Source organism: Pteropus medius, unplaced genomic scaffold (genome assembly GCF_902729225.1).
Source record: "Pteropus medius unplaced genomic scaffold, Ma_sr-lr_union100, whole genome shotgun sequence".
NCBI lineage: Eukaryota > Metazoa > Chordata > Mammalia > Chiroptera > Pteropodidae > Pteropus > Pteropus medius.
The window spans coordinates 19,143,544-19,161,995 of record NW_024347791.1 but is presented as its reverse complement, the minus strand read 5'-3'; the positions used below and the strand labels follow the sequence as shown (position 1 = coordinate 19,161,995).

Here is an 18,452-nt window from a genome sequence, read left to right as displayed (position 1 = left end):
GAGGTCAAGTCGGTGTCAGTGTGATCAGTTTTATTGCCAGGACATAGGGTGAACAAGATTTCTTTAAAAGCCATTGGAATAACTCCTTGATTCCGGGCTGCGAAAAAGATCGCACCGGGAGGGGAGGAGCGGCTGGTAAACCAGAAGTGGGGCTAGAAGAGGAAGGGAAATAGGGCGTCCAGGCTTGCATAAGTTGGGTGAAAATGGGTCTGTGCCATCGTTCCTGCAACCATCCGGGAGGGTTAGTACCCGAGTGTGCGGAGGGCAGCCGCGTCCCGGGCCTGGGCGCTGTGCCTACCTGCAGCAAATACTTAACTGCTGCCCTGCACATTTCCGACCTTTGATCTGGCGTCCCGCGAGCCTTTTCCAGGCCCGCAGCCTGTGCGAGGCGGGGCCAGGTCCGAACAGCGCGCAGGCCCAGCGCGCCCCCGACTTCGAGTACGGGGCGGGACCCTCGTGGCTTTCCGTCCAATTCTCGGCTCCTCGGCCGCCTTAAGAGAGTGGGCCCGCAGAACTGTCGGCTGCGGCGGTGTGGGCGCAGCGTGGGGTGAGGACCAGCTGCCGCGGAGGCTGCGCGCTCTTCTTCCCGTAACCCGCCGCGGGTGGGGGAGAGTTTAGTCTTGTAGAAAGGCGGAGACGCCAGAACTTGGGAAGGATGTCAGGTTAACAGACGTCTTGCCTACTGGGGTCGGAGAGGTACCCCTGTCGTTGGGCCGCTTGGCTGGCGGGTCGTGATGCTTGGTTGGGTTTCTTTCACTTATTGGTCTCTCGAGTGTGCAGAGCTGCCCTTGGACTGGTGCGAGGAGCCTCCGAGCTCTAGACGCCCTCGGCGCCGCCTGTTCTAGACCAAGATTTAGAACTTCTTGTTTCCCTGCGACAGGGCACCGGTATCAGATATCCGGCCACCGGGAGATTCGTTGTATCCCGTGGACTTGTCTAATGGAAGGGAGTGCGGTTGTCCGAAACTAGGATTAACTAGTTTCGGACAACCGAAATTTGTATACAGCTTTCTAGCAGATGGAGTTTTTGCACGTATTTGCTGTGATTTCCCAGAAGTTTGAGTCTTGGGGCTTCCCAACCTGTAGATTGTCCTCCACCTTTCACCAGTTTTTGTTAATCCCGCCCCGCCCCCGCCCCCGCCCCCGCCCCCAGGCAATTTTTAAGCTTGTTTCTTCCTTTCCACAGTCAGCAGCCTAGTTCAGACCCCTGTGATCTCAAAACAAATTGTTGCAACAGGCTCCCGGGAGTCCTAAACAATTCATCTTGGGACTGGTATGTTAACAATCATTTTTTTTTTTTAATTTACTGTTCCTGATTCTCTTTTGCACTCTGAGTTTACTGCTTCCAGGAAACCCACTATAATTAAACCTGGCGTCGTCATTTTCTTAACGCATATATGTATTCTTTTGGAATTGTACTTCATTTAATCTTTATGATTGAGAATTCAAAACAAATAATTCTTCATGAAAGAATTTGATAATTTCTATTTTTAATATGTAACTCTTAGTTAAGACTACAGTAGATATTGAATTGGTAAACCTGGCTTCAGTTTTCTAGAGTCTGTTAAACGGCAGGGAGGTACAACGATAATAACTTCTCTTTCCTATATATGTGTATCAGTTTCCTCTTGCTGCCATAACAATTTATCACAAACTTAACAGGTAAAAACCCACAAATTTATCACTTCACAGATCAGTAGTCCGGGTAGGTTTACCTGGGTACTCTGATTAGCATCTCAAAAAGCTGAAATAAAGGTTTCTGTAGTTCTGGGCTGTTTTCTGGAGACTCTAGGGAAGATTCTACCTCCAGGCTTATTGACGTTGTTGGCACAATTCATTTCCATGCCGTGGTAGGATGGAGGGCCCCATTTCCTTACTGGCTGTCAGTTGGGGTCTTTCTCAGTTCCATAGGACCACCTGCTCTTCAGAGCCAGACAGCACCTCCATTCTCTTTTATGCATTTAATGTCCCTGACTGTTCTGTCACCAGCTGGAGAAGGCTCAAGTGATTAGATTATGCCCACCTGGATAATCTCACTATTTTAAGGTCAGTTGTGCTGTGTATAATAACACAAAACACAATCATGGAAGTAATCTCATATCAGGTTCTGGGGATTAGAGGAGGTGGAGTCATGGGGGCTGTTCATAGAAATTGTGGTTGTCTCAACTAGATTTTTTTTTTTATAATGTGCTTTTGCAGGCATTTTTAAAAATCCTATCTGATTATATGATTATCTTCTCTACAGATGAGGAAATTCAGTTAAAGTTAGTTGCCCAGGGGCACATGGCTAGAAAGTGGTGAAGTTGGCATTTGAACCCAGATCTACAGTTCAGTTAGGTTTAAAGTGAAGTGCAGCCAAAGCGAAGTGCAGCCAAAGTCATTAGATGAGAAGAAGCTGAGGAACTATGAGCTCTTTGTTGCACCTTATTTTTCGATTATGTCTTTATATTAATAGTGTAGGCTAAGCTCTTCTACCCTGACAAAGAAAACCCAAAATACAATGATGTGATAAGATGAAAGGTTTTCTCCCCCTATATGTAGAGGGAGCAGTCTAGGGCTAATAGGGAGATTCTGACAACCTGAATACAGGCATCCCTCATTTTATTGCACTTTATTACGCTTTACAGATTTTGCATTTTTTACAAATTGAAGGTCAGACCCTCCACTGGCAAAAAGGTTACGATTCAGTTTATTGTGATACTTGCTTCATTGTGGTGGTCTGGAACCAAACCAGCAATATCTCCAAAGTAGGCTTGTACATGGCTTCCATAAATGGGTCCAGGGTGCTCATCTAGTTGGCACTACCTGCTAGGAAGTGAGAGGGAAAGAAAGCACAGGGAGAACATAATGTGATCTTTCATAGAGGCACGACGAGGAAGTAACACATACATCACAGCTGTACTGAGCTCCAAGGGAAGGTAAGAAAGATATAGCTGTATACCCCGCTAAAACTCAGGATTCTGTCAAGAGAGAAGAAGGAAAATAATATTGGCTGAAAACAGTGTCTGTCACACCCTTGTTTTTGATGATGCTTTATTCTGTAACCTATGAGTGGAATATTTTGACTGCTATTCGTTTTAAAAGGTAGTATTTGAAAGGATAGGAAATTCTTATACAATATCAATGTTCCTTGATTTCTTAATTGTTATTTTAATATAATTTATAAAGGGTTTTTTTTGAGAAATCATTTTTCATTTAGCACTTGTACACCTTATTCACATTTTGGGTTAATTTGAGTTCTCTGATGAAAATTAATACATTGTGGAAAGTGTTCAAGATTGCTTTGGGATATTTCAAACCATTCTGTGTGGGCTTCACACCATCACAGTTAGGTTACAGCAACTTGTCATGTGATTTTATGTGTTTTGTAATATATTGTATCTGCAGTTGAATGTCTCCATACCTTCAAACTTTCCTCTTCAAGGTTCTCTTTCTCAACCCATCATTCTTTTCTACACATCTGAATTCTGCCTACCCATTTAGACCTACTGCAGGTTCCCTCCCTCAGTATCACATAGCCTTGGTATAGAGGGAAGATTGTGTCAGACAGATCTGGGTTTGAGTTGTTGGTTCGATCTTACACAAAACTAAATCTCACTGAGTATTGGTTTCTTCATATGTAAAACGATGACGAATGCCACCTTTATGAAATAATAAGAAGATTAGGCAGATAACACATTTTCTTAATACCTACTGCAGTACTTGGCAAATAATAGGTGCTCAATAAATGTTAATTATACTGGCAACTGATCACTCCTTGACTTCTAGTACTTTGAGTTGCGGGGGAGGAAAAATTTTCCTTCTGCTCTTCTAAATTCTGGTTGGTCTAATAATCAAATTGACATGAGACAGATTAACAGGAGAAAATAACCAAATTTATTACATTTGTACATACAGAGGTTTTGTAAGAATATGAGATCTGAGGACAAATCTGGCAGGTAAGGTTTATATGCCATCTTGAACAAAGGAGAAGTGGGGGTTGTAGTTTGGGACTTTAGAAGGAAAGAAGGCAATTCACATGGAGATGGAAAAGCAAATGTTTGGTAAATATTTGCTGGGCCATCTTTAATAAGACATGGAGAGGTCTTTGATCAAATGCCTTACTAGATTCCTTCCTGTCTGTCACACTCAGTTCATGTTAAATTATAGTTATCTATGATAACTTCCTGGTACAGGTCCTTTATCTAAATTATTTTAGGCAGTTAAAGGGAAGGTCACAGGTTTTTCCTGAATCTTTTGTTTCTTAAAAAATAACTAGTTTAAAATAATATCACAAAAGCATATTTTGGGGTGGCAAACCCTGCTTCTCCTCAGAGTCTACAGGTTTTAAATTGGTTTTCTTTCTGACAAGTTTAGAAATTTATTAAGGACCCGGACTAAGTCCTGGATATACTGTAGCCCCTAAATATTGATTTAATGAATTGTAACTAGCATATATAAGAATATGAGATTGAAGTTGTGAGGGCTGTCTTTTTTCTTTAGTTTTTCCTATTGTGATTACATCATGGAGAATCAATTGGCTAAGTCAGTAGAAGAACGAACATTTCAGTACCAGGACTCTCTTCCATCACTGCCTGTTCCTTCACTTGAAGAATCATTAAAGAAATACCTTGAATCAGGTACATTTGTAATCTTTTAGTATAACTATTGTTATCAATTTAGAAAACTATGAAATTATTAGAAGTTGATGAGAATTTAATTCCTTTTTTCCTCTAGGCTCATGATTAAGTATCCTTAAAATATCTAAAAATTTCTTTCTCTCGTGTTAATTTTTCCATAGTTTAAAAAACCAGATATTACTGTTAGGCTTATTGTAAAAAGTAGTAGTTCTCTGCCTCTTCCCCCTACCCCTGCAAATCTCACTCACCCAAGCAAGCATTTTCAAATATTTTATCAGTTTCTTATGTTGTTTATCTCCAGGTTTAAAGTATTTAAACTTCTTGTGCTATTATTTCTTAGATTTTTTTTTTTTTTTTAGTTATTGATATTATAAATTAGTTCCTAAATATTTGTGGATTTAGCTCACTTACACCCCCCCTAACCTCCCTGCCAACATATATGCAATCCAACATACCCATATTTTCCCTCTCATTCTATAAATATAGTTGTACAAATCACCATTTGGAATTAAATTAGTATTTACTTGATTTAATTTAGAGTTTCCCCTGATTTAAATCAGTTTTTATCTGAATTAATTTACCTTACCATTAGGGTTTATGGTTTTGCAGTTGTTCACAAGAGAACCATTCAGCATTTTATTTACCTTTTTGATGCGTTTTTTTCCCTTCATTTTTCATTTGCTTAGTTTGCCTTGAATTCATAACTAATTCACTCTCAAACACTTCAATACACTGAAAATTCCTGACGGTATTTAAATATATAAGATATTCACTCAGTTTCATTTCTTTTTGGAGGCATCCCTCTGGGGGCTCTCTACTCTCTTGCTCCAGTCAGCATTCATTTTTCTCGAACCAACAGGACAGCTCTTACCCTGGGGTTTTCCTTTAGCCATCATCCTGACAATTCCCTTCACATCTCTCTTCTATGTTGGATTCCCTGGTTCCTGGATTCTCTCTTCCTCTTTTTTCCTCTTCCTCTTTCCATATTTGGGAATAAATCTTCAGTAGCCACTTGAGAAAGGGTATCCAGAAAGAAAAGAATGTAAGACCTAAAAATGTATTTATTCTGCCTTCATACTTGATTGTTTGGCTGAGTATAGAATTATGGGTTGGAAATGATATTTCTTAAGAGTTTTGAAGGCACTATTTGTTCTTCTTGAGAAGTCTGATGCTGTTCTGATGTTTAGTCCTTTACATGTGACCTGTTGTTTTTTACTCTATGGATGTGTTTGGCAACATTTTTCTTTATCCGGACCATTGTGAATTTCTCCATGATGTCTCTTAGTGTGTAGCTATTTTCATTTATTCCTCTGAACACCCAGTGAGTTCTTTTAGTTTAAAATGTCGTATTCTTCAGTTCTACGAAAATTTAAAAATACTGGTTCTTTGATACTTTTTTCCTCCCTTCTTTGTTCTGTCTTTTTGGAACTCCTATTACTTAGATCCAGGTCCTTCTGAGATAAGCTTTTAGTTTACAAATGTTTCCCTTTCTTTATTAGTGTGTTAATTTCTGTTGAGTTGGCTCTGACTCCTGGCAACACTATGAATGAGTGAGGTCAACAACGTCCTGTCCTCAACAGCCCTGCTCAGCTCCTGTAGACTCATGCTTTTGGCTTCTTTTGTGGAGTCAGTCCACCTCATGCTTGGTCTTCCTTTTTTCCTGCTGTCTTCTATTCTACTTAACATTATTGTCTTTTCCAAAGAACGCTGCCTTCTCATGATATGCCTGAGGTAGGACACCTTCAATTTTGTCCTTTTTGCCTCCAGTGATATTTTGGGCTTAACTTGCTGTAGGACCCACTTGTTAGTCTTTCTGGTGGTCCAGGGTATCCATAGAGCTCTCCTCCAACACCATGTTTCAGTTTCTTTCCTATCAGCCTTTTTCACTGCACAGCTTTTGCCATTGTACATAGTTATTGTAAGTATGAGAATGTAGATAATCTTGGCCTTGGTCTCTAATAACACATCTTTGCTCTTGGTAATCTTTCCTAATTCTTCCCTTGCTGCCTTTCTAAGTCTCAGACTTTTCTTGATTTTCTGGCTGCAGTCTATTTGAATTGATGACTGAATCAAAGTAAGCAAAATCTTCAACACTTTTGATGTCTTCATTATGTGTTAAAATTGTGTATTCTTTAGTAGTTATGATTTTTGTCTTTTTAATGTTCAGATGCAGTCCTGCTATGGCACATTCTTCTTTCACTTTCATTAGAAGTTGTGAGAGATCATTGCAACTTTCTGCCAGTAAGAAGATGTCACTCTGCATATCATAAGTTATTGATATTTCTTCCACCAGTTTTTAATCCTCCTTCCTCTGTGTGTAGCCCAGTTTTTCATATGATAAGTTCTGTGTACAGGTTAAATAAATAGGGAGATAAAATGTATCCTTGTCTGACACCTTTGTCTATAGGATACCATCTTGTCTCTCCATATTCTGTCCTGACAGTGGCTTCCTGTCCACAAAGCAGGTTACACATCAGGACAGTCAAATGCTGAGGCATGCCCATTTATTTCGGAGAAACCAGTAGCTTTTCATGAATGATGTAGTCAAAGGCTTTACTGTCGTCTATAAAACATAGACTAACCTTCCTTTGAAATTCTTTGGAGCACTGCAGTATCTAATGAATGCTTGTAATTAGGTTTCAAGTACTTCTTCCTTTTCTGACTTCAGCTTCAACACCTGACGTTTCTTGCTCCACATAATGTAGAAATCTTTGTTGCATCACCTTGAGCATCCCTTTCCTTGTGTGGAAAATTAGAATGATGGTCTTATAGTTACTACATTCCTTGGTATCTCCTTTCTTGAAGATTGGGCTGTATATTCATTATTAGTGCCTTTCTCTTTTCGGTCTTATTTACTGTTTGATATCACCAATCCTTTGTTCTGCTCTCTGGCTCTCATGTGACAGGCCGTCCTTAAAAATTTGGCACTCCTTGGACATTCGTATTTGAGTCAGATCCTAAAAAGCTGATTGAGAGCCCTGTGTGCGCGGGCAGAGCTTGGCGACTAGTGGGCCTTACAATGAGCCTTGTAGGGTAATTGGGCAGAGAACTAGCAGTCTAGTTAGAGCATGCCCAAATACCAGTACTCTTTTTCTCTTGGACTGATCAGTTTCCCTAAAGAAGAATCCTCTCATTATTTGTTTAGAAGACATAAGCCTGACCGCTAGTCTTTTGGGAACTTAGTTAGGGGAAGGAGACTGGAAGAGGCATTGTTTTAGGTGTACACTTTCATTGTAATCTCTCTTTTTTTAATATGGGCTAGAATCCAAATATTCTGCCTGTAAAGTTCATCTCCTGAGAGTAAACCTTCACTTTCTACTGGCATCGGGTGGAAGTTGTCTGGCTTTATGGAGTGGGAAAGGAGATCTAAGGGGCAAGTGTGGATGGGGTAGTTGTCTGTTGCTTCTAAAGACTTTCAAGCACTCCTCCTGTTTTTAGCCTCTTTCTGCTGCCTTTGGAAGTCCATGTGTCTTGGATTCTTGAATATTTCTGGGATTATACCGCAGGAATTGACTTGCTTCTTGGTTTGCAGCTAACTATCTCTTACTACCTTCTGATCTCCAGGCTTTAGATAGTTTCTCCATTTTACAAAGTCAATTGCCATTTTCTCATGTGTTTTCTAATTTGTAAAATGTTAGCTTAAGTTGTCTGCTGTCCCCTCTTTTTTCATTTTCTTTGTCTTTAAGGATTATGCATTTTTAATTACTTTCATTTTAGTGAGTTTCTAGAAGTAGTAGAGGTAAATGTATGTATTTCGTTTACTTTTTTAAATGGAAACACTCCAATTTTTGAAATTCTTTTTCTCTTTCCTCATCTACTTTCATCTGGGAGTTCTGGTATCTTTAAAAAAATTCACTGATTATGCACTCTTTTTAATTATTCACTTGCACTCTTTATGAATACAGATATTTAAATTGACTTTAATATAATACTTTGAAGAGGGAAAATAAAAAAGGAAAATGTAAATGTCCCTAGATTTCTAAAATTTACTTCCATTGGTAGCTTAATTTTCAGAGCACTGGCTTTGATAGACTAGGAATCCTGTATCCTTTTTCCTTATTTTATTTATTTATTTATTTACTTACTTATTTATTTATATTTTTATTTTTTCCTGAAGGAAACCATTGTTTACCACAAGACACCCAAAACTGCTGTGAGCAAACTTTACATTTACATTTACATACATATTGCATTTATATACAGAATGTTCAAGCCTCTGCTTGAACATTAGTGGAAAGAAGTTTTAATTTCTCTTATTCATAGCTAAATGGGACTTTTCTATTGCACTAATAGCTACACAGTAGTCCTGTCTTTGTCATTTTAACTCTCATCATCAAGAATGATTTTAAAAGAATTTTTAAGAATATGGTTATTTGATTGCATAATTTCAGTTTTATTTTTTACAGTATTTTGTATTGTTGCTTTTTAGCTCTTTTTATGTTGTAAATTCTAATTTATTGGACTGCTGTGAGAATTGATACATATTGCTTTATATAACTGGGTTAAGAGTTGTGTAATAATTGAGGTGAATTTGTAGTACTTCATGTCTAAGTACTTTAATGCATATTTTTTCTTTATAGTAAAGCCATTTGCAAATGAAGAAGAATATAAGAAAACTGAAGAAATTGTCCAAAAATTTCAAAATGGAATTGGAAAAAAATTGCACCAGAAATTACTTGAAAGGGCAAAAGGAAAAAGAAATTGGGTATTTATGTTATTATACTTAGAAAATTGATGATGCTTAAAGAATAAAAAAACAAAAATGTATATAGCTTTCATTTTTAAACTATTTCTGTAAAAATCCTTGCAGTCATTGTTGTCATAATCATCATCCAAAAGAATTAATGAATCACTTAACTCTGGGAGTTTTGAGTGTTGTGGGTGGGCTTCTTTTTTTATCATATGGGAAACATTAAAACGCAGATTTCCTGGGAACAGTGATTCTGATTCATCATCTCTGGAATGATTCAGTATCACATTGAATTTCCATGAGGTTCTGCTGCCGGTTCTCATGCTTGAGAAAAACATTTTGTCCATGTAATCATAGCCTAAAAAACCCTAAAATACTACTAAAATAAACATGTCACATCGGTGGCCAACAAATATTTGAACAGTGCGTAGGGAAAAAAAAAAACAGTACCTACGAGAAAGAGGGCTTTTACAAAATTGGAGTGGAGAATGGTTATGAGTATTCTGTGTTTCAGTTATATTGAGGAAATGTTGGTATAATAATTATTAAGGATTCAGTATCCACAAAGAATCTTCTTTGGCTTCTTCAGCTAAATTTCTTCTGTAGTATGAACCAGAGGATGGGTTTTTATAATTAAAAATCATTACTTTAGTCTAGAAATAATGATTGTAACTATCTTTTAGTTTTAGAAATAAAAAGCAAGCTGATCTTTTCATCAGCCATTGATACCTATATGGAATAATAAAGTTTTATGCTAACAAATTTCTTCTCAGTCTTGAGTCTTGAGTGATTTTAACTAAATTAGAGTAAAGGTAAAGAAGTTGTTCTGCCTCTATCCTTATCATTTATATCTTTTTCTGAACGACTGATTATAATGTCAGTTTCTTCAAAAAGAACTCCAGGTAATTTGATGAGATCTGCTTATGTATGAAATTCAAGTGCACGTTGTGAAAGAGGAACATAGAAAGCAGTGTCTTTGAAAAACCCATAGTTTTAAGCCTACTGAAAAATTTTTACATTCCTGATTTAGTATTTTAGTTTTGCCTGGAAAAGGAAAATTGTAAATCCCTTAATAATTGTTTTAATTAAGTGAGGATTTATTGTATATCTGTTGTATCTCGGGCACTTTGAGAAAACACACCTGAGTACTTTATTGGATACTTGTGACTTCAGTGTGATCTGTCTGAAGGTGCTTTCCTGTTTTATGTTTCTGATAATGCAGTTAAACTGAATAGTATTTAAGATTCTATAGTTACAAAGGAAAGAAAAGAGAGAATAAAAAAGAATATCCAGTAGCTTTTTTGTTGTCGTTGTTAGCTGTTACACATTCATGTATTATCAGTACCTTTAGACTGATGTTCTTTATTTTAGCTGGAAGAGTGGTGGCTGAATGTTGCCTACCTGGATGTTCGTATACCATCACAACTGAATGTCAACTTTGCGGGTCCTGCGTCCCACATGGAACACTACTGGCCTCCAAAGGAAGGCACTCAATTGGAAAGAGGAAGTATAAGTCTTTGGTATAACTTGAGCTTCTGGCAGCTGTTAAGAAAGTAAGAATACTTATGTGAATTTAGTAATAAGAGATTTTATTACTAAGTCTCAGGTGGCAAAAAATTGAGAAGCTTAATTATTTGGGGATGAATACTACAGTTGTGACTGTAGTTTATGTTATAAAATTACTTCTTGATCAGAATACTTTTTTGTTTGTCTTTTTATTAATAGAGAAAAATTGCCTGTTGATAAAGTTGGGAATATTCCTCTAGATATGAATCAATTCCGAATGCTGTTTTCCACCTGCAAGGTTCCAGGGATTACTAGAGATTCAGTTGTGAGTTATTTTAGGACTGGTAAGTAGAAAATGCAGATACTTTCTTTGGTAAAGTCACTGGGATTTGGGTAGTTTTGCTGTAGTTTCTACTCAGACTGTGGAACAGACTATTTTGAAGATATTTCTTATTGGATTTTGACTAATCAAAAGCTTTCTATGAACCTGTCTTTCAGGCATTCTGATTAATTGGATTTGATTTAGGGGAATGGATTTTCTAAACTGCATCTTATATGGTTTTATACAAACCTAATGTTTATGTCGCATCATTTGAAAATTTGAATTTTAGTTAAAGAATAGGATTATGAATCAGAGTATCAGGAAATCTAGAGCATATGATTGGAGCCTTCTATTTTCTACTTTCATTCCTTCTTATTTGAATTCTCTTTTTGAGTGTTTGCTTATATATGCTTTTTCCCCCGCTTATATGAGGTGAGAGCCTAATATCAATCTTCTTGAAGGCACTTGAGTTCAGAATGACCCATCAAAGTTTTGTTTTTCATGTCAGTTTAATGGCATTTTCTGGTAGGCATCCTTGCATATCTTGAAATGGAAAATTATTTTGTAGTAACTGCTCGTTTCATTACTTCAGAAATTTTACCTTTCTGTAAATTTAATAAATCATAATTACTATAGAATATAATTACGAATGCTTTTTACTTAAAATTTTATTTAAAAGTAAAATTTCTATAGCTAACTTTGCTTGTAGTGAGGGGTATGAGATTGTTGTCATGTAGCACCCAACTCCTCTTTGTAAACCTTTTCAGATGCTTGAAATAAATAATGTTCTCAAGCCCACACATGTTTACTTTGATACTGAAAGTGAAAGAATTAAAAGAAAGGATTAAGGAACCTGGTAATTTATAGCATAGAGTGTAATGCTCATATATGAGTGGAAAAGATGAACAGGAGAAAAGTGGTATGTGAATAGCAGTAGCAAAGAGGGACTATATGCACATCAATTAAGAACTAATATCTAGACCTGATTTCGAATTCAGTATTTATCATGTAGTTGGCATGTCCTTAGATGAGGTAACTCCTTTAAATTACAGTATGTAGATGGGGATTTATTAATTTAATAATGTATCTCTTGATTTAAGCTTTCATGGTTAGTGAATTCTTGAACTTACGGCTGTGTAATAGGTATAGATAGGAATAATGCTGAGGTAATGAGTAAACATGAAAAAATATCAAAGTTAGTGACAAATACAATATAGAGAATTCAAATAACATGAGTAACTGGGTGGCTGTTTTAGATTAGATAGTCAAGGAAAGGCCTCTCTGAGGATCTAAATGGTAAAATGATCCAGCACAGTTTTTTGGCTTTTTATTTTTGCTTTTGTTTGGTTTGGTTTGTTGTTTTGTTTTAGTGTCCAATTGAGCCATAATAATGACTTGTATTAGGGTGGTAGCATGGAGGTGGTGAAAAGTTATTAGATTTTGGATATATTTGGATTTGGGCTTAGCAGAATTAGCTTTTTGTTGTTGTTGTTAGCTGTTATACATTCGTGTATTATGAATTACTCATAGATTGGTTGTGAGCTTTAAGAGAAAAATGAATTAGAGATGGCTTCAAGATATTTGGCATGCATAGCTAACAGGGTAGACAATTGTGTTGTTGGTTCATGAGGTGGGAAAAATTAGGAGGAGATATTTAGGGAGGAAAATCAAGAGGTCTCTTAGACTATGTTAAGTTTAAGAAGCCTTTTAGACATTTAAATGAGAATGATAAGTAGGTACAAAATTTGGAGTTTGGGAAGAATTCGGGACTGCAGGTAAAGATTTAGGAGTCATTGTTAGCAGGCCTAGAAATTGTTTTTAAAGCTGTAAGAATAGTTAAGGTTACTTTTGGAACACATATAGATGAGGATGATTTGGGAACCAGTACTGATTTTTATTACCATCAAATACAGTATTTGGTGATTAGAGGAGGAGGAACCAGCAAAAGAGACCAAGGTAGGACGAAAACAAGGGCGCTGACCCCCTAGAAGCCAAGAGAACGTAGTATGTTATGTAATGCTTCAGAGAGGTCAAATAAGTAAAAAGTTAAAAGTGACCACTGGATTTGTCAACATGCTGTAGATAGAGGCTGCCCTTGACAAGAGCAGCCTTAGTGGAAGTTGGGGAAAGGAGCTCTACTGGAGGAGATAAAAGCAAACAGAAGTGGTTACAACATCTGGGAATAATACTTGTGAAAAACTTTTGTTCTGCAGTAGATTTAAAAAAAAAATTTTTTTAAAAAAAGGATGGATTATATTATATCATAGGAATGACAGGAGAAAAGGAAAAGTAGTCTTGAAGGAGAATGGGTAAGGAACTAAAGTCATTGAGAAGATAAGAGCTGAGAGGGTCAAGAGCAGACATGGTGGAGGGATTGGTCTTTGACAGGAGCAAGGATGAGAAGGAATGCAAAAGGTGTGTGTCTGGTTGCCGACAGATTGGCCAATTTTGTTGTAGGAAGTTAAGGAGGTCCTGTGTATTCTTTGTATTTTTCTTGGTGAAATAAGAACCGAGGTCATTAGCTATGGTGAAAGAGTTAAGGAGAAAGGAGAAGGTTTGAAATAGTCATTTTGGAAAGTGGGAAAAGCAAACATGCTGTGGAAATGTAGGGTGGCCGAACAGTGTTGAGTACCCATTTGGAATGTGTGTTTATGAATTTAAAGTTAGGCTAGATGAGATGTTATGGTTTTTTCTTCAGCAACAGTCAGGAGCAGGTGCAGAGGAAGAGGGTGTGAATGATTTAAGGGTTTTTTGCAAAGGGAAATTATAATGCTGGACCCTGGAATCTATCCTGAATAAGGAGAAAGTTGAAGAAATTATGTGTGTCGAGGATGGGGAACTGCATGTAAGTTGCTGTGGCTAAGAAACTAGTCTCAATAAGGAGACAATAGTGAGAACGAGGTGTTTTTTTTTTTTTTTTTAACTTATCACCTCAAAAGCATTAAGACTAATTTAGTCATGCCTTTCATCTGTTTACCTCATTTTTCCCAAGAAGTTCGGACTTCCCATGTCATCTCTTGTCATCTGGATTCATGGATTTGTGCATAGGCTGATTTGATCTGGGTTCCCTACTACTGTGACTCACTCCCAACCCTTTCTTCAAACCCCTTTGCTGTACTTTCTGGAGCTCATGGTCGGCAAAATTTATTATTTTCTCAACCTTTTCTCTGAAAGTTCCTGTTTTCTTCTGAAAGATATTGTTACTGAAACCTCATTATCCTTTGAGCTTACTACTTTCCCAATAACCACCTCAAGTGGGGATTTTTTTTTCTCTTACACTTTGTTACTAGAAGGCACGTAGGAGATCTTGATGTCCTTTTTATTTCCCACTGCCCTTTCCAATTTTCCTTCTTCCTTACAGTTTGAGCTCTTGGGGAAAAAATGCTACCAAGTTATATCACCACTGCTTGTTATTGTTCCAGTGTCTTTCCTTTTGATCATTCTTCTTCATTGTTTTAACACCAGTTTCACTGTCTTTCCATCATACTTTAGCCACATCATTCTCAATGACTTGAACTTCCAGTCATAGATGATCCATGGCCTCTTCTTTTCTTCACTTTCTTCCTCTGAGAATCTTTATCTCCATTCTCTCACTCAAAGCCACCCACTATCATGGTCATGCCTTAAACCTTGTCATTATAAAAAACTTCATCACCTCTAACATTGCGGATATAAACATCTCAGTTTAATATCCATCTTCTCTTCACAACTCGCTTAGTAGTCCACCTCAGCTGTTTCTCTGACCACTTTGTGACTTACAGTTCAGTTACCCTACAGTTCTTCATGGTTTTATCCCTCCCTCCCCCACCCCCCAATCGTCACTTCTTTCTGTGGTCCTTCACTGTAACCACTCCCTTGCATATATATTGTATTTTCTGCCCATCTGCTTCCTCCCCACCACACCCCCACCTTAACATTATTTAAATTTCAGTCTTCTGTTCTGCCTCCACATAAAAAGATACCTATTCCAGTAACTTACTTGGCCAGGGAAAACCACAAAACCTCACTTATTTTTCTCAGTTAAAACTCAAGTGGACCCATAGCACTGTCTTGCCATATTCTTTTGACAGGTTATTCTCATTTCCAGAAAAGACCGTTTCGTGTTTTTTTTTTTCTTATTCTCAGCTCAAGAACTTTTTTCTGTTCTCAACAAATACAAAGCAGTCTTTCCATCCCCAAATTTATGTCTATCTCGTAGGCAGAATATGTCCCTTCCCTCTACCCCCAGGATGTCTGTTCTAATCCTTGGAATCTGCTGAATGTGTTAGGTTACATGGTAAAGGGGAATTAAGGTTGCAGATGAAATTACAGTTGCTAATACATTGACCTTGAGATGAGGAAATTATCCTGGATTATTCAGGTAGGCCTAAAGTAATCAAAAGAGTTCTTATAAGTGGAAGAAAGAGGCAGAAGAGAGAACCAAAGAGATGGCAGCATGAAAAAGTCGTGATTCCCCTTTGATGGCTTCAAATATGGAGGAAGGGGGCCGTGAGCCCAGGAATGTGGGCAGCCTCTAGAAGCTAGAAAATCGAAGAAGACAAATTTTCCCCTAGAGCCTCCAGAATGAACACAGATCTGCTGACACCTTCATTTTTGCCCAGTAAGACACATTTTGGACTTCTGATCCACAGACCTATAAGATTATAAATTTGTGTTGTTAGTGGTAATTTACCACTGAATTAGTGGGAATTTGTTACAGAAGTCATAGAAAACCTGCTCATTTAAGTATTTGCCCATTCTCCAACCCCCTTGCAATACGTTATTCCACTGTCATATATTTTGCCTTCCCCTTTTAAAAATGGATGAACTGTTCTGACTCCTTAGGACAACCCTTCTGTGTGGTGCACTGGGCCCTTCCTCCTCTTGCCAATTCAAAGACCTTGCTTCTGGATTATCCTCTCTCACTGTGCTGCATTACCAGTTTTTCCTCTTTTACCAGTTTGTTCCAATACGTAATATCTCCCTCTTAAAGAAAAAAAAAAATGACCTCTTGTTGCCTTCAAGCGTCACACCCCAGTCAAAGCCACCTCTTAGATCATTCTCACCTGGATCACTTCAGATAATTCCTAACTGATCTTGCTGTATATTCTCTCTTATAATCTCTTCTTCATATAGCAGCTGGAATGACCTTTTTAAAGTATTAGATTGCATTATTACTCTTCTGCTTAAAATGCTCCACTGGCTTTCTTCCCATTACACTTAAAACTGAAAGCCTTTTCTAAGGCCAATATGCCTGACTCCTACCATTCTACTTTTTTGTCTGTCTGCTGCATCTGCACTGCCTTGTTTTCCTTTAAGCAAACCAGCTCTTTTTTGTCCGAATGCTTTTGTGCTTGCTGTTTCCTCTTCCTGCAGGTATTTCCATGGTTCGCTCTTTCACTTCACTGAGTCCTCTGCTCACATATCCCCTCTTGGGCTCATTTGGAGGTTTCACCCTTCTCCCAATCATTTATTATTTTGGCATCAGACTTACTTTCTTTTTTCTTTTCCAGCCTTAGATTTTGGATAGGGTGTGGTCAGTAGATGACATCGGTAAAAGGTAGTAATGGTAAATGTAAAAGGATATGGAAGTTTTTGAAGGGGAAATGGGTTGGGAGTAGCCATGAGGTACAAATAAAATACATACCTCAACTCCTAGGACTTGAGGAAATGGGATGTAAGGGAAAAAATAGTGCTATCAGGGGACGGCCCTTCATAGTTGATGAATAGATTTCATGAGATGATGTGTGTAAAGCATTTAGCACAGTTTCTTGTACATAATATCAAACAGTAAATTTATTTCCAGTGGCAATATATGTCTTCTCTAATTTTTCTTTTTCTTCTTTTTTTTCTTAGAGGGAAAGAGCAGGAGCAGGGGTCATATAGAAAGACCTTTGTCAAAGGGACTGGTATTGAAAAATAGGTCTGAATCAGAATAGTCTAAGGCTTACCATAAACAACTAGTTCTTGGGGAGTTAAGGTCTGCCAGAGGAGACAATCAACTATCAGGGGCTTACCAGGTGTTATCAGAGCCTTAAGTAAAACTAACAGATTGGGCAAAATTCTTTGTCCTTGCCACTCAGGCATACAGTGCCCTTATTCTACTGAAAACTGTTTTATTAAGAAATCAGAGCTAGATAGTACTGCAATTAAATTATCCAATGAGCAATCAAATTAAAATAATCCCAAAGAGAAACTTGTTAAATCAAATAGCTCTCCTGTAGGATTTCTCTGCTACCGTTTTCCCCTTCCCATTTCTCTCCATAAATAAAACTAGAAAGCCCTTTAGTAGTTGTATTATATGGTTCTGAAGGTGTACAAATATTTGAAACTCCCATGGATTTCTAGATGTTTCACAAGGACAGGTTTCAAGAGCATATGTTTATATCATAACTGAAATTCTATCACCTTATTAAAGTGTTTTTGTTCATATGATATATTTGAGGAATATATGATAAGTAAAATACTTTTTTTTCTATTGGTCGTAAGTATGCAGCTTTACTCTTATTTCACTTCTAGAGGTGTGAGTCTTGTGTTTTCTGTTTCTTTTTTCAGAAAGTGAAGGAAGTTCCCCAAGTCACATTGCAGTATTGTGCCGAGGCCGAGTTTTTGTCTTTGATGTAATACATGAAGGATCTTTGATCACCCCACCAGAGATTCTCAGGTTTTCAGACTACTTTCTTGAATCTCACTAGGTCTTAAGCTTTTACTTGAGTTAAAAATAAATGTTCAGAGTTGCCTATTTATATGGTGACAGAAAAATAAGAATTTTATATATGCTGATTTTTAAAAAGTATTTCTATTTTATTTTTAATTTAAATTAATTTTGAATTTTACTAGACATATATGAATATATTCTATTTGGAGAAAAGGAAAACATTACAAATACCACCAGTCTCATTCCCTGCCTCAGAATTAATCACTGTTACTAGTTTGGTGTATTCTAGCCTTCCAGATCTACTTATATACACATATAGATTTAAAAAATATGTATCTGTATATTTTATATGTAATATGTATTACACATATAATAGATTGTACACATAGTAGTATATAGTATGTATATATGGTATTATTTTGTATGTGTATATTTTTATAGTGTATAATGGAAAATTGCAAAACTTGGAGGGAATTATATAATGAAGCTCTTCCATGTACTCATCCCTTAGCTTCAAGTTATCAACTCTTAGCTTTAACAATGATAAATTCATAGTCTTGTTTCAGCTATTCCTCCATGCTGCCCCTTACTCCTCCATGGTTATTTTAAAGAAAATCTCAGACATAATATCCTTGCACAATAAGTATTTTAGTATCTCTAAATATATATCTCTAAATAT

At 37.2% G+C, this 18,452-nt stretch overlaps 1 protein-coding gene across 4 annotated transcripts in view; it reads left to right on the top strand.

The window, feature by feature from the left end:
- Nucleotides 1-419: 419 nt before the first annotated feature.
- Nucleotides 420-18,452, top strand: part of CROT (carnitine O-octanoyltransferase) — a 42,236-nt gene continuing 24,203 nt past the window's right edge. The window contains exons 1-7 of one of the 4 annotated variants that reach the window (XM_039878218.1): nt 420-438; nt 1,186-1,272; nt 4,482-4,618; nt 9,199-9,323; nt 10,680-10,861; nt 11,034-11,158; nt 17,671-17,779. In XM_039878218.1, coding sequence (XP_039734152.1) covers nt 4,504-4,618; nt 9,199-9,323; nt 10,680-10,861; nt 11,034-11,158; nt 17,671-17,779 — 656 coding nt within the window. In that variant the 5' untranslated portion in view covers nt 420-438; nt 1,186-1,272; nt 4,482-4,503. The other 3 variants (XM_039878216.1, XM_039878217.1, XM_039878219.1) reach the window with 3 other exon arrangements.